Source organism: Stegostoma tigrinum, chromosome 21 (assembly GCF_030684315.1).
Source record: "Stegostoma tigrinum isolate sSteTig4 chromosome 21, sSteTig4.hap1, whole genome shotgun sequence".
Classification (NCBI taxonomy): Eukaryota; Metazoa; Chordata; class Chondrichthyes; order Orectolobiformes; family Stegostomatidae; genus Stegostoma; species Stegostoma tigrinum.
In genome coordinates this window covers 32,962,624-32,978,529 of record NC_081374.1, presented here as the reverse complement: position 1 = coordinate 32,978,529, position 15,906 = coordinate 32,962,624, and the positions used below count along the sequence as shown (strand labels likewise).

Below are 15,906 nucleotides of genomic sequence, written 5' to 3'. Positions count from 1 at the left end.
TGTAGGGCCAGGTGTAGCACTTCCTGTGGTTACAGGGAAAAAAGTGCCGGGTGTGGTGGGGCTGGAGGGGAGTGAGGAGCGGACAAGGGAGTCACCGAGAGAGTGTTCCCTCCGGAAAGCAGATAAGGATGGGGAGGGAAAAATGGTCTTTGGTGGTGGGGTCGGATTGCAGAATGTGGAAGTGTCGGAGGATGATGCATTGGATCTGGAGGTTGTTGGGGTGGTACTGAGGACGAGGGGGATTCTGTTTTGGTTATTATAGTGGGCAGAGGGTGTGAGGGGCGAGTTGTGGGAAATGCAGGAGACACGGTCGAGGGAGTTCTCAACCACTGGGGTGCGGGTGGGGTGGTGTTTGCATTCCTTGAAAAATGAGGACATGAGAGATGTACGGGAGTGGAATGCCTCATCCTGGGAGCAGATGCGGCGGAGGTGAAGGAATTGGGAATAGGGACGGCATTTTTGCAGGAAGGTGGGTGGAAGGAGGTGTATTCTAATTGGAAAATTGGAAACATTCTTGGTCCCACTTCCACATTGACATGGCATGTTCTCCTCGGCTACAAACAGTTAAGAGGGCTCAAGGAGGTTCTCGCAATTGGAGCATGCTGGAATGGTCAAAGAGAGCAGCAACAACACTCAATGGGAAAAAAAAAGTAGGCCAGCAAGTGAATGTGAGGCTGGATGAACACAGCAGGCCAAGCAGCATCTCAGGAGCACAAAAGCTGACGTTTCGGGCCTAGACCCTTCATCAGTTCATCCAGCCTCACATTTTATTATCTTGGAATCTCCAGCATCTGCAGTTCCCATTATCTCTGAGGCCAGCAAGTGAATGTATTTTTTCATCTCTCCCATAATTACCTCACTGGAAGAACGCTTTGTAAAAAAGGTTTCATATGTTTGCTCATTCTTGGTGTGGTTTCGAGGATGATGACGTGCAATGATATTCCTTCATGGTGTTTCAAAACATGGCACATTGAAACTATGCATTACATGTTGAAATAGAAAAATTAAATCATTTCATAAGTATTTAACATAACCATAAGAGACAAAACACACCAGTGAGCATAAAAATGTTTTTCAATTTACTGTATCAATATTATACAAGTGCCCTTTCAAAGTTTGCAAGTTCTGAAGTACAGGCAGTACAAGGCCATCCTCATTATATATAAAAATTTACATCTTCCACAAATGATAAATAAAAATCTGTGGTCAGCACTACGGACTTTGTCAACTAGAAGTTAGCTTTACACAAATTGCCTCTTGTATACAAGAGATTAATCATTGTGAAGTTTCCAAGAAGCAATATCTCTCTGGAATTTTCAGTCTTCTAAACTTTAATATTCCGAAAAAAAAATCTGTAATTAACAAAACCTCACCAAAGCAGATTAAAACAATCGTGAACGTCAGGAAGAGGCAGCGAAAAACAAGTCTGTCTTTTTGATTCTCTTCTACTGAAGCAATCCTATCCAGTTGAAAAATGTTCGCTGGGCAGGAATGGCTTTGGAAGGACAATCAGTTCAATATATTGTAAAACTAATTTACTCACTACTATTTTTTCTAATGGAAACAATTTTGCCCCTAAAGAGGATGCAGTGACAAGTTTTCATGAGCTAACTCATTCGGGATTACGATGACCACGTGGCTTGTAATTTAAAATTACGCTGTTTGGAAAAAAGCTGGCAGATGCTCCTGCCATTCAATCAGCAGCGAATGTAACTTAACAAAAAGGGGGTTGTAGCTACTTACTTTGAATTGCAGCATCTAATTACTACATCTCTCTCCCAAGGGATAGAACTACAGATACATTTGCAAAACTTCACTTATCAACTGTTGGATGTTTTGACCGAAGATTTTAAAAGGAGAACAAATGGACTCGAAGTAATCTACAGTGAACATAGTTGTCATGGATGCTATTTATATTGTCCATCATCATACTGTCCATTTCACCAAGGGTATCAAATGTTCTATCTTGCAAATGTGAATTCAATTGTCTTAAATAATATCCCATCAGCAGATATAAGGATATGCTTAGCTTACAGTGGCACAACCATTGAATGGGACCTCTCTATCATACTTTAAATAGACAGTCTTGCTGAACAAAAGAATCTTCAAAATAATTAGGCAGTATAATTTAATTTTGTATTGTGTCATACATCTGAAGATCAAATTACATTAAGACTACATCGGGGTACGTCTTCCTGATTTTTACTGCCAGCTCAACGAGGCAAAAGATGAAGAAGAATGTGCAAACACAATTCTCTATCCCTTTCTGTATAACAGCACTGGGAGGGACAAACACAAAGAGAAATCTAGGGAGTTTGCATACAGGTATGGCCATGAAGACAGCTGGACCTCAAAGACTGCCCAAAAGAATTGGTCCCCCAATCTGCTACTAGGAAGTTGGTACCACTGGCTAAAACAGCACTTATTGCCCAGAATGCAGTTAAAATTCATCCATATGGCTGAGAGTGTGGAGTGACACATAAGCCAGACCAAGGAAGGAGAGGTGATTTCTTTCCCTAAAGTACATTAGTGAACCAGGGTTTTTACACCAGTGATTATATGGGTACCATTTGAAATAATAGAAAATGGGGTCAGGCTAATGTCATTCAGCCCTCCCAATCCACTCTTAAGCTAGCATTTATTTTTCATTTCAGACAATTTCTTGGATTCAAAAGTCCACCAGCTGCTATGATGTGATTCAAACCCATGTTCCCAGAACATTAGATTAATGTCCAGTGTTGTTACCACAACACCATTATTGCAAAGTGATTACCATGAGTACCATGCCTTAGCTGGTGAACAAATACTCCATGTTGAACGCTATCCGGAGAAAGCACTGGGAACAACAAGGGCACAGAACGCATTCTAGTTGGGGAAATTCAATGTTCATCACCAAGAGTGGCTCAGCAACATCACTGCTGACTGAGTTGGTGGAGTCTGAAGGGACATGCCTGTTGTATTAGGCCTGCCACAGCTGTTGAGGGAGCTAACAGATGCGGTAAGGCATAGTTGACATCATCTTCAATCTGCCTGCTACAGATACATTTGTGCATGACTGAATAACTAGGAATAAACATTGCACAGTTCTTGTGGAGACAAAGTTTTGTCTAATCATTAAGGATACCCTCCTATGTGCTGTGTGGCATTCTCTCTCGGCTAAATGGTAAAGACTTTGAACATATCTAGCAACTCATGCATGAGACACTGTGGGCAAATCAACAGCTGAGTTGTCTCAAGCACAATCTGCAATCTCATGGTTAGCGTATCTCCCACTCTACTATTACCATCAAGCCAGGAGATCAACCTTGGTTTAAAGAAGAGTGCAGGAGGGCATACCAGGAGCACTGAGAGGGATTAACCTCATGCAATTACAACATGGTTTTATGAAACGGAAGTCGATTTCCCCTCTGATTACTAAAACCTGAACAACCAGAGAGTCTGCCCTTATCTCATAATCTGTTCCAAGTGTGAAAAATGGTATGGCCTGCCTCTCAGTTATAAAGGAGAGGTTAAATGAAATCCTTTCATTTATTCCTAATCAACAAGTAACAATTTATTTATTTAACTCTCACAGAGAAAAAAACTAACAGGACTACTAACAAACCATAATAATTTCTCCTCAAATACTAATTGATCTGGAATAAAACAAAATGCCATTGGTACTCTCTTCCAATAAATAAAGTCCCACTTCTATAAATCAAATAACAAAAAAAACACACACAATCTCTTGAAAGTATGGCTAGGATGCATCTTCCTGAATGCCCCACGCCCTCTCTACTGATGCTCAGTCGAGAACGTATTTCTCTGTCAAATTCTTGAGTCAGGAGGGCCTCTCTTTGTTGAATTCTCGTGTTAGGAATGCCTCTCTCCATTGAATTCTTGACTCAAGAATATTAGATAAGAGTGCCACTGCACTTTAGTTAGATGATGGGTTTCTGAGAACTTAGATAATTCCAAGACAGCCAGTGATTTTTATCTTTAAAGCTGGTTTGTTAACGTTATCAGATGGCAGTTGCTCTCACACTGATTTTAAAATGCCTTCTTCATTTATACTCTTGACGACTTATTAATATATTTTACAATAGGATTGGTCCTAGGTTGTCAAAACCATCAGATTTAAATTTAATTAGTCTTTAGTTTCAAAGTGCCCAGTTTAAGCTAATTGGTTGATTTTCAAACTGGCTGCCTTAATAACAAAACAAACCACTGCCTGGATTGCTAACCACACTGCCTTTTGATATGATGTTTCAATTTGAGGAACTCTCTGTGCACCTCCCTTTTTAAATTTCCAAGCCTGGAAAAAACATCATTTTTAAAAGGGACACATATTCTTCCCCTCTATCGTTTTACGGATATCAAATTTTAATGCCCTGCCTTCCAATCCACAAGTACTCTAGCCAACTTTGCAACAATGGGACTAACTAACACAAAGCATGCCAAGTAACATGAGCAGCAGATAATAGAAATGATGAGCCATTTCACAACCAATAGATCAGATCTAAGCTTTGCAGTTATACCATATCCAATTATGAATGGCGTGGAACAATTATATAACTCACTGGAGGAAGAAACTCCACAAATTTCCATAGCCTCAATGACTGGGACCCCAACACAGCAGTACAAAAGATAAGGCTAAAATATTTGCAGCAATCTTCAGCCAGAAGTTCTGAGTGGATGATCCATTTTGACCTCCCCTGGAGGTCCTAAGCATCACAGATGTCAGTTTTCAGCCAATTCAATTCACTCAACGATGAAGGCACTAGATACTATAGAGGCTATGGCTTTGATGACATTCTAACAACAATACTGAAAACCTGTATTCCTGAACTTGCCATGTCCTCACCAAACTGTTTGGTATAGCTACATTACAGCATTGAATTTACCTGGGCCATGTGGAAAATTTCTCAGCTACGTCCTGTGTACAAAAAGCAGGACAAATCAAACTCGGCCAACTACCACCTCATCAAACCTACTCTTGATCAGAAAGTGATGGAAAATGGCATCAATAGTGCTATCAAACAGCACTTCCAATGCAACAATCTGCTCACTGACACCCAGCTTGAATTCTGCCAGGGCCACTCAATTCCTGACTTCATTGGAGTCTTGTTCAAACATGCACAAAAGAGCCGAATTCTAGAAATGAGGTGAGAGTGATGGTCCTTGACATCAGAACCACATTAGACCATGTGAAGCATCAATGATCACAAGCAAAAGTAGAGTCAATGTGAATCACGGGAAAGTTTTTTTATTGGTTGAAATCAGACCAGGCACAAAGGAAGATGGTTTTTTTTTGTATTAGATCAGTCATCTCAGCTCTGCAGACGTTCCTCAGCATGTTATCCGAACCAATCTGTTCTGTATGTTATGACACGCTCCAGAGAAGGTGAGACTTGAACCCAGGCCTACTGGCTCAAGAGTAGGTACATCTCAACAAGAGCCTTTAGTGTTTCAGTATAATGTCCCAGGCCCAAATTATCTTCAGCTGCTTCAACAATGTTCAGTACTAATTGCAACTCTGCAGATAACTAAAAGTAGACTATGTTCAAGTGCAGCAAGACCTGGGCAATATCCAGGTTTGGGCTGATATGTGCCATAAATATTACTTGGTACCTAAGGGCTAGCAAATGCCTTCCCTGACAAGAGAACCTAACCACTGCCACTTGATATTCAATATCATTACCATCGCTGAATCCTGCCCCCAAAGAATTAACATCCTGGGAGATTACCATTGGCCAGAAACTATGTAAGTGTAGCAGCTACCAGAGAAGGTCATAAAATAAGAGCTTTGCAGCAAGGAATTCACTTCTCAAGTCCTCAAAGCCTTCCCACCAACAATAAGTTACAAGACAGGGGTATGATGGAATACTCTCCACTTGCCTTAATGAGTACAGCTCCAAGAACATTCAAGCGGCTGATACCACCCAGGACAAAGCAGCACATCAACAAACATCCATAAACTGACTTTCACTATCTCCACCATCGACAGTCAGGAGCAATGTGTACCATCTAGAAGATGCATTGCAGAAATTCACCAAGGCACCTTACACAGCATCTTCCAAACCCACTACCACTACCATCTGAAAGGATAAGGGTTAAAGACACATGTAAACATTGTCACCTCCAGGCCACCCACCATCCTGACTTGGAAATATAATGCCAATAATTCAATGTTGTTGGATCAAAATTATGGAACTCTGTAACTAACTGCATTGTGGGTCTATCTATACCAGCAGTTCAAAAGGGCAGCTCATCACCACCATCATATTAAGGACAATTAAGGATTGGCAATAAATGCCAGTCCAGCATTAAAATCCCATGAATTAATTTTAAAAATGGCATTCAAAAGTATTATCCTCAGATAACTCCCTGTGCCACGTCTTGAACTATGTGGGACATTCTTTTTTCTCAGCACTGCAAAGTTCAAAGTTTTCATTCAACATACCTGGAAGCCTATGAGGAAGATTATGTAAACTTTAATGCATGATGACAAGTTGGTAGATGAAAGATGAAGCGACACATTGTTGCAGAAGGAACACATAGATATATTATAAAGAGTTCCATTCTAAAATGGGTGCACAGGAGGGAATACTTGGATGTGTGTGTGTGCATGAGGCACTAGATGCATCAGCAAATTTTGAACGAGAAGTTATCAATGCATTTGGTACCTTCAGCTTTATGAATGGAGGAACAAGGAAGTTATACTCAACTTCTGTATGGCTCTAGTCAGTCCTCAGCTAGAGTATTGTCTACAGTTCTGGACATCACAAGTAAAAGAAGGATGTGAATGGATTGGAAAGAGCACATTAGAGGTTTATGAAGTTTTGTTTTAAATCCCTGGGAAAAGTTAGAGGATATATCAGACGAGGTAGGATGTTTTCCTTGAAGAGGAGAAGGAAATGGTAATACTGGATACAAGTTTTCAAAATCATGATTATTCTGGACAGAGACAGGAAAAATTTGTTCCCACTCATTAACAGATCAAAAATGAGAAGGCACAGTTATGATTTGTTTGCACAAGAAGCCAATGCAATGTGAAGTAAAGTACTGGTACACAGTGAGCAAATATGGTTTGGAATACACAGCCTGGATGTGTGGTGGAGGTCAAGTTTAGCTGGGTGATTCAAGTGTCTGTTAGTTGGATTATTTGAATAGCAGTGTGTGGTGTTACTGGGAAACAGCAAGGGTATGGTACTTAGTCATAATGCTTACTTGCCATGTAGGTGAAGACAGAATGGGCTGAGTGGCCCATTCAATGCAACTTTGAGCCTGTTCTGCCAAGCAATAAGATCAAGGTTGATCTGGCCATAATTTTAAATTCATTTTTCTATTTTTTCTACAAATCTTGATTCCACTTCTTCAAAAAAATCTAATTCTGTTTTGAAAAAATCCAATGACCCAATTTCCAAAGCTTTCTGCCCAACAGAATTCCACACAACAATGACTGGAGAAGAAAACACTCTATTTCCATTTGTTTAGCCTCCCCTATAAGATCTCCCCATTATCTGTTGTGTAAAGATATAAGCATCTAAAAGAATTAACACCGAGATGTGCTTTAAGCACCACCCACTATGATAAAGTCTTGTAGACAGCTAGGATCAAGGGAGTACGATCTACCACTTGGCTCTCAGCCTGAGATTCTGTAATGGTATCTATGATAAAGATGTGACTTGTACATAGCTGCTATCCTGCAGTAAATCAAATTTTGTTTAGACAAGAATCTCTTCTTGTTGAACTATCAAGAGGTTTCCTTCCATTACCAAACATGCCTTGTCGATTCCTATCAGTGAAAGGATGTGACAGTAAATGGAATAGATAGCTCATACAACATGATTAGCAGTGGCAAAGATTCAACTACAATGGAATCCACCTTTCACATTTGCTCAGTCCTGCATTTCAGAAAAAAAACACCTCTCATTCTTTTAAACACCATTGGATATAGGCTCTATCTGCTCATCCTTTCTCCATATGAAATGTACTTCATTTTATACTAGTCAAGCGAACTTTCTCTGAACTTCTAACAAAAAGGAAAAAAAAACTGTACGTGATATTCCATTTATGGTGTCACTAAGGCCCCAGACAACAGCAATAAAATTACAACTTATTTTTCATTTCTCTTGCAATAAATTTCAATATTCCATTTACCTTCCCAAGCGCTTTCTACACCGAGACTAACATGGTGAGATTGACCGGGCCGCTCAGGTTTCCCTCTGTGCCAATATGTTCCATAATTGCTTTACATTAGGGTGGTACAGTGGTACAGTGGCTGGTACTGCCACCTGACAGTAGAGGGATCTGGGTTCAATTCCACAGCATGAAAATAATTCTGTCTATGATAAAAGAACCCTTGTTTATGTGATGTTTTCTTATCTCCTCTGGATTAGCCAAAGGAAATGCAGGGTTACAGGGATAGGGTAGGGGAGTGGATCTGAGCGAGATGCTCTTCGAACAGTTGGTGTGGAATTGATGGACTGAATGACCTGCCCCTACACTGTCAGTATTCTATGAATTAAACAGAGGACTAACTGCTGGACCACTAGGATCAAGCAGGTGAGGTCAATGGATAAAGTGTACTTATTGTGACCTACACATTTGTTCATAAGAACATAAGAACAAGGAGCAGGATTAGGCCATCTGGCCCCTCAAGCCTGCCCCGCCATTTAATAAGATCATGGCTGATCTTTGAGACTCAGCTCCACTTACCTGTCCACTCACCATAACCCTTAATTCCTTTACTGTTCAAAAATTAATCTAGCCTTGCCTTAAAAACATTTAGCGAGGTAGCTTCAACCGTTTCACTGGGCAGGCAATTTCACAGATTCACACCCCTTTGGGTGAAGAAGTTCCTCCTGACCTCAGTCCTATATCTGCTTCCCTTTATTTTGAGGTGATGCCCTCTCATCCTAGTTTCACCTGCTAGCAGAAACAACTTCCCTGCCTCCACCTTATCTATTCCCTTCATAATCTTATATGTTTCTATAAGATCTCCCCTCGTTCTTCTGAATTCCAATGAGTACAATCCTGGTTCATAAGCCTGCAAACCCTTCCGTTACTGAAGTTGCATATTTATAATATCTTTCATTACAGCCAGACAGCTTAAAGCATTTTGCAGACACTGAAGTACTCCTGTCGCTATGTAGGAAATGGGGCAATCATATTTCATACAGCACACTTCCACAAATAGCATTGTGATATTGACTAAACAAAACAGTTTCTGATGTTGATGGAGACACAATACTGTCCAGGACATTACATACAAGTCCTTACTCTCCCAGTATGGAATATTTTACATCTACCCAATAGAACAGATGGGCATCTGTTTAATGTCTCATCTGAAAGATGGCACCTCTGACAGCACAGAATTTCTCCAGTACTGACTGCAGTGTCAGCTTTGTCACCAATCATACCATTTTCCATTAGAAGAGATGGAGACCAAACCTGGGCACAGATACACGTCCAATATTGTTTGAAAAAAGATGGAACATCTGTTTCCTTTTTTTCCTCACTCCTCCATAGAGGAGTTCGTAAAACACCTCGACACATGGTGGTGCATGATAATGGCAGACTTGTGACTCATCTGCTGTCAGCTGTGGCTAAAGTCCAGTGCCAAGCTACTTAACTAAATAACCAATGCAGCACTACTTTAGAACAAGTTGTGTTAGCAGCATCTATTAGTGCTGCATGCCTGCACACATTCAGTTTCCTTGACTTTCTTTGCTAAATTTATACAAATAACCTCATTCAAAGCACTTCAAATCAAGGTTTGAATCAAAGCACTTTATTGTGGTCTGCCTTACAGTCAAAAATGAACAGCTGACTATCCTCAAAGGCAGTGAAAATCTTTAACCCAATGACTGCTCCAACTAATACTAAATTATTTAATTATGAAACATACATAAATCCTACACTTTTGTTTTCAATTATCTGCAACTAGTTAAATTGCTTAATAAATAGCATGCATCTGATCTATTCTATATTAGCACAAGCACTTGCACAGTTAGTTGGAGCACGACATTTCAAACCTCAACAAAAGTCAACTGCAAGCTCTTACTTATAAACACACCATACTTTGAATCAAGATTTCACTTCAGTTAATTAAACATTTTAAAACTCAGTTCTACACTGACATATGACAATTAGGGGTTCCCATTTTGTTTCAAGTTACTTGGATGCATCTTACAAATGATTTAAATGCTTCATAAATTAGAATCCAGTATTATAAACAGACCACAACAACAGATGTTTAAACTTGTGGTGCACTTTATCAGAACTTTCAGGCATCTGTTCCTTACAATGCAGTCTCTATCTAACTCATGCCCTTAAACTCGTTATTGCAAGAACATTACCAAATACAATTTAGTTATTTGATACTCTATTGAATTAAAACCTGAAAAGCTCGAAATTTAAACTTATTCAACTGACAGATACACTCACTCTCAAAAATTTCTGTACCTGTGCAGTGTCTTACAAAAATAAAGTCACTACACATTTCAGCAACCTTATTACTGCTTTCACTATATAGTTATATCTTTTGTCTTATTATATAAACATTACACTAAAACTATGCAACTTTCCAACTCTTATACAAGCATACTACTGTTTATCTCACTGTTACTGTCCATAGCTCCCTGCAGTTTATCACTTAAAAAAACAAAAAAGGAAAATAAAAGTGTAGTTTGTCTCAGTGTTTGGTTAAAAATATTCTTCAGTGGCGTTGCACACAACCAGAAACCAAACATAACCAGAAATTTTGCTTAAAGGTTAATGTCCAAACTCACCATTGAAAAACTAGCAACAGAGAACCAGCTTCTTTTTAACAGACTTACTTCTTCTATTGGGACTTACAGCTTGCCACATTCACCATTTGTGATATAGGTAGTTGATGTCAGTTTCAGAGAAAATCTTCTTTCAATCCCAAAGTGGAACACCATAATTTATATATTATATATATACACACACACACACACACATCTGTGTGTTAAAGAAAGCACCATGCATACATACTGCATCTGGCAAACGTCTTTACAGTAAATTCCTGATTACAGATGAGCAGCTACAATCAAACAGAATCATTGCTATATATGTCTTTCAAAAGTTAACATTAACACAGCTGCACTACTGTGCAAATCTCTCTGCTTTCTGTTATAATACACTAGATTATACATGTTTACTTGGCTGTTTTCCACATTACACATTATGAAGTGCCTGTGCAAAAACTATATAGCTTCAGCCCCTTTACTTCCTATTAGCATGCAACATCAATCATGCCCCTTTGCCACTGTCCTGTTGTGTGCCAAAAACAAAGTGTTATAACACACTCCTTGGCTTGCACCCAAATAGTATTTTCGAACAAAAGAAGATTGTGTAAAACAACACAGTCATATAATACTTGGCAAAAAAAACTCCTCAAATATAAAAAGGAGAGAGAGCTTGGTAAAAAGCTCGAGAAATGCACAGTTCTTTCTTTCTTTCATGATTGATACAGAGAACGATGCCACAGCCAAAAAACATGAGATTAAAAAAAAGGAAATGGAAAAACATCGCATAAATAAAGGTTATTTTTACATTGGCACAACTATGTTCATATTACTATAGTTGATGCACGCTGTTGGACAATACTCTCAAAAATAAGTAGCATTTGACTCTGTGAAAAAGGTAAGGACAAGAACAGCAGCACAGTTACATCCTTGGACATAAGAGTTCTCCAATAACAGAAATAATTATAGCCTGGGGCATCAATTCAGATTAAACTGGATTGTCCAGAGATGGATGCTTTTGAAGAAAGTCTTGAATAGGTTATTAAATATTCTGCTTACCGCTATCCCAGAATTTCTTCTGGAAGCAACTGGTGTGGTTGGATAAGAGTTGAGGGATGAGCTTGCATTTAAATCTTCAGAACTAAGGTTGTCAGAGGTGTCACTGAGGCCACTGCTTACGGAACTACTTTCATCCCAACTGCAATAAACAATAAGAATAAAGTTTTTATTTAAAAATCATGAAGAGAAAAACTCATTACACTAATCAGCAATAATACTAGCCTGTAAAGTGATTAGAAAAGCCCTTTGCTGTTAGGTTTCTACAAAATATTTGATCATATGATTAAACTGTCAACATTTTCTATGCATTGCCACAAAGATGATAAAAATAAGCACAGGTGGAACACGCTTTTTGGTCCATCCAGCTCACCTTTCCACAGAAAATTCCAATCCTTCAAGTTGGATTGGATGATTCACACTCAACCTGATCCAATTACAGTAACTGATCAATGGAGTTCAACATCTTCAATAAACTAATTCAAGTAAATAATCACTGAAAAATCAACACTCATTCACTACTTAAATATCTTATTCACTGCCATGTCCACTATTTCTGAAGAAAATATAACAATTCACTACCTTTATTTACACAACTTAACCTATGCAGCAAATTTGTAGTTAGATGCAAATGAAAAAAGACAACCAAAAGATTTAAAATCTATGTTTAAAGAAACTGATCAACAGGTCCAACTTTGGACTCAATTTCCCCTTCCTGATTTTATTTCTGGTTTTTGATATGACCATTATGTTAAATTATGTCTCACATTAAATTTACTGAGTTCAAACGTGACATTTGGCTTTTCCGTTTATTTTTGCATAAATGCTGAAGAAAACCACAGCATGTTTCTCTGTCCACGATTTTAATGATGGATAAAATAAATGGGAACCAAAAGAACTGTGGATGCTATAAATCAGAAACAAAAGCAGAAATTGCTGGAAAAGCTTAGCATGTTTTGCTGCACCTGTGGAGAGAAGTCAGAGTTAACATTTGGGGGTTGACTGACTCTTCCTCAGAACTCAAACAATGCTCCCATTTACGACCTACCTTTCTTATCCATTGCTACGTCCATTAATTCTGAAGAAAATATAACAATTCATTACCTTTCTCTCCACAGACACTGCTCAGCTTTTCCAGCAATTTCTGCTTTTGTTTCTGCTAAACTAAATGGATTGAGTACAAAACAAACTTCTGTCATCTACTGATGTCAGTACAAACCTGTTCGATGACCAAAACCACCTTTTCCCCCAATTCAACAAGCTTGGAAATAAGAGATGTCGATGAAGCTGCTGAGTTTATCATAAAGTGTTTTTTTTTCTGTATTTTAGATTTCATTAAAGATCTAGCAGAATTTTTCAGACAGATGTTTTCAGTAAAATAGCAGGGAGGAGTCCTTGATGCCAGTACGTTACATGCTCACCCAATAAGATTACCTACAAAAGCTTCTACAATTAGATTGATGAATCGGAACATTACAGGGTTATAATGTTATTTTGCTGCACTGAACGAAATATAAGACAGAATCACCGGAACCCACAGACTGACAGACAACCAGGTCTATATTGTATGATCAGCATTATTTCAAAGTACACAGTTTAAAATAAAATGGCACCTCTGGAATTATTGGGCTTAAATACCGATGTAAGCCTTCCAGCAGACGATTATCTCAAGCCAAGTTGATATAGCATGTTGACAGCTTTTCACTGTAGTGCAACTTGGTGCATTTATGGTTTGGATAAAATTGTCACTCAAGAAAGGAGGGGTCATTCATTCGAAGATAACTGAATTGTATATTTGCAAATCTTCTCAGAAATAGCTGAGGAGGATCATAGATGAATAGGCGAAGCATAACTGCCAGTTAAGCTTGTTTGTACCTGCCAGAGTTGGGAGGGATGAGGAATTAAAATAATATTTCCAAATAGAAAGTGGCTAACTGAAACTATAAAGTGCTGCCTGGAAATGATGATAGCACAGAGAAAGTGATCATGGTCCAGAAGCCGATAGCACCAGCAACAGGGAAGAATGGTTTCAAAAGCAATAACATTTTCTCCTGAGAAAAACAAACAAAACTGAAGCATGTGTGAAACCACAAAGCATAAAAAGAAACAAAGCACACAGTCAGGCAGTGCTACAAGTGCATGAGTTAACTCCCCATTCAAGACAGGTTAATTTCTGGTTTTGGCCATGACAGGAACAATCTATGTCTATTCATGCTAAAGCTAAACTATATTTACATTGACATGCATACTGTGGAAAAAAAAAGTGTAGAAGGAGGACAGTAGATAATAAATTCAAAGAACTGAAATCAGCATTAGAGATTAAAATATTACAGAATTTAATGGAAATATACAGGATAAAATAAGTATACTGAAACAATCTTTTCTGCCTGCAATTCCAATATTTTGTAGGCAAAGAATGCCCTATAAAGCATCAATTTTAAGTTCTTCATAACCCTTAATAATTCAAGCATTGGAACTACATGTTTACTAATATCTTGAATTACTTTTCAAATGAAATCATAGATTGCATTATTTTTTGTTTGTCACTTGCAGTTGGAAACCATTAGATTTCATGTCCATTGATATCTTGCCTTCAGGCAAACTTACAAGATGAACTTATATGTAGGACAGAGGTATTTTACAGTCAAAAGTAGTCTATGTCAATCATTCCTTTTTTGGGGTAAATCTTCTACATTTTGATTTGAACTTATTACTCAATGTACATTTGAAAATCACATTTTCATACACATGTACAAATGGGCCATATTTACATATGCCTAATGTGCCCATCCTATTTGACAATTGAACTTAAAAAAGGTATGTTTTGTTTTTGTTGCTTTTCTTTCATGCTGAATTAAAAGGGATGGTTTTGTTGACTGCATTTCTGGTGATTAATTTCACCTACTGAAAGTGCATTTCAGGAACATGTGTACATTAGTAATAAGTTAATGAATATTTTAAATAAGATAGAATGAAGTTGTAAAATAAATGGCTAGTCACTGGAGGCTACATAACAAATCCACAGATTCTGCTGCTAAAGGGAGTTTACTAGCTTTCAATATTAATAATAAATTGATCATCAACTTCTGGGGAAGATATGAATTGCAAATTATTATTTATCAATTTTATGAATTTATCGATTCTTAAATCTTATTGAACGAGGACTTCCACTCTTCCTCCAGCAGTTCACCATAATCCGTTATGGGGCAAAGCTTTATCAAACTGATAAAGGGACAGAAAATGGGAACACTGCAAGCTGTCTTGCTCTACAAAGATTTGATAAATTGCCTCATTGACAGAATGTTATTACAGTAAGGGGCTATTTGAATTGTGCGCCGTTAAATGTTCAATTAAGTGAATAAAGCCCATTATGGAATCACTTTACATTAGGAATAACATGTTATTCTTATTGAACACTGGTTTAGGAAGTGTTTAGTTCCGAATTGAAAACAGTTTCCTGTCATTAATTTTGAGAATTTGTGGCAAGATTCTAAATTAGAACCATATACTGGAAGTTCCTTTAGATTTCAATTCAAAAACAAATCATTACATATAAAAGAAAAAAAAATGCACCATGGAAATAGTTTAAGCATAATTTTACTAGAAAGCTTAATCAATTAAAAATATTTAATTTGTGTAGTAAGTGGCACACCCTGTGAGGTGGAAACAAACAGAATACAGGCAATTGAGGGAAACAGACAAGACCAAATGTTAAAATGAATAGATGTTGATAACCACAGAGTCATAGACATGTTCAGCATGGAAATGAACCCTATGGTCCAACTTGTCCATGCCGACCAGATATCCTAGATAAACCTCATCGCATTTTCCAGCATTCGTATCCCTCTAAGCCCTTCCTATTCATATACCCATCTAGATGCCTTTTAAATGTTGTAATTGTATCAGCCTCTACCACTTTCTCTGGCAGCTCATTCCATACACACACCACCCTTTGTGTGAAAAAGTTTCCCCTTAGGTCCCTTTTAAATCTCTTCCCTCTCATCCTAAACCTATGTCGCCTAGTTTTGGACTCCCCCACCACAGAGAAAAGACCTTGTCCATTTACCCTATCCATGCCCCTCATGATTTTATAAAC

The 15,906-nt window shown here is 38.2% G+C and overlaps 1 protein-coding gene across 4 annotated transcripts in view; it reads right to left on the bottom strand.

The window, feature by feature from the left end:
- Nucleotides 1–15,906, bottom strand: part of LOC125463028 (neuron navigator 1-like) — a 618,648-nt gene that overhangs the window by 177,571 nt on the left and 425,171 nt on the right. For all 4 annotated transcript variants that reach the window (XM_059653430.1, XM_048553660.2, XM_059653432.1 and 1 more), the window contains one exon: nucleotides 11,814–11,952. In XM_059653430.1, the coding sequence (XP_059509413.1) occupies nucleotides 11,814–11,952 (139 nt within the window). The remainder of the gene's footprint in view (nucleotides 1–11,813; nucleotides 11,953–15,906) is intronic.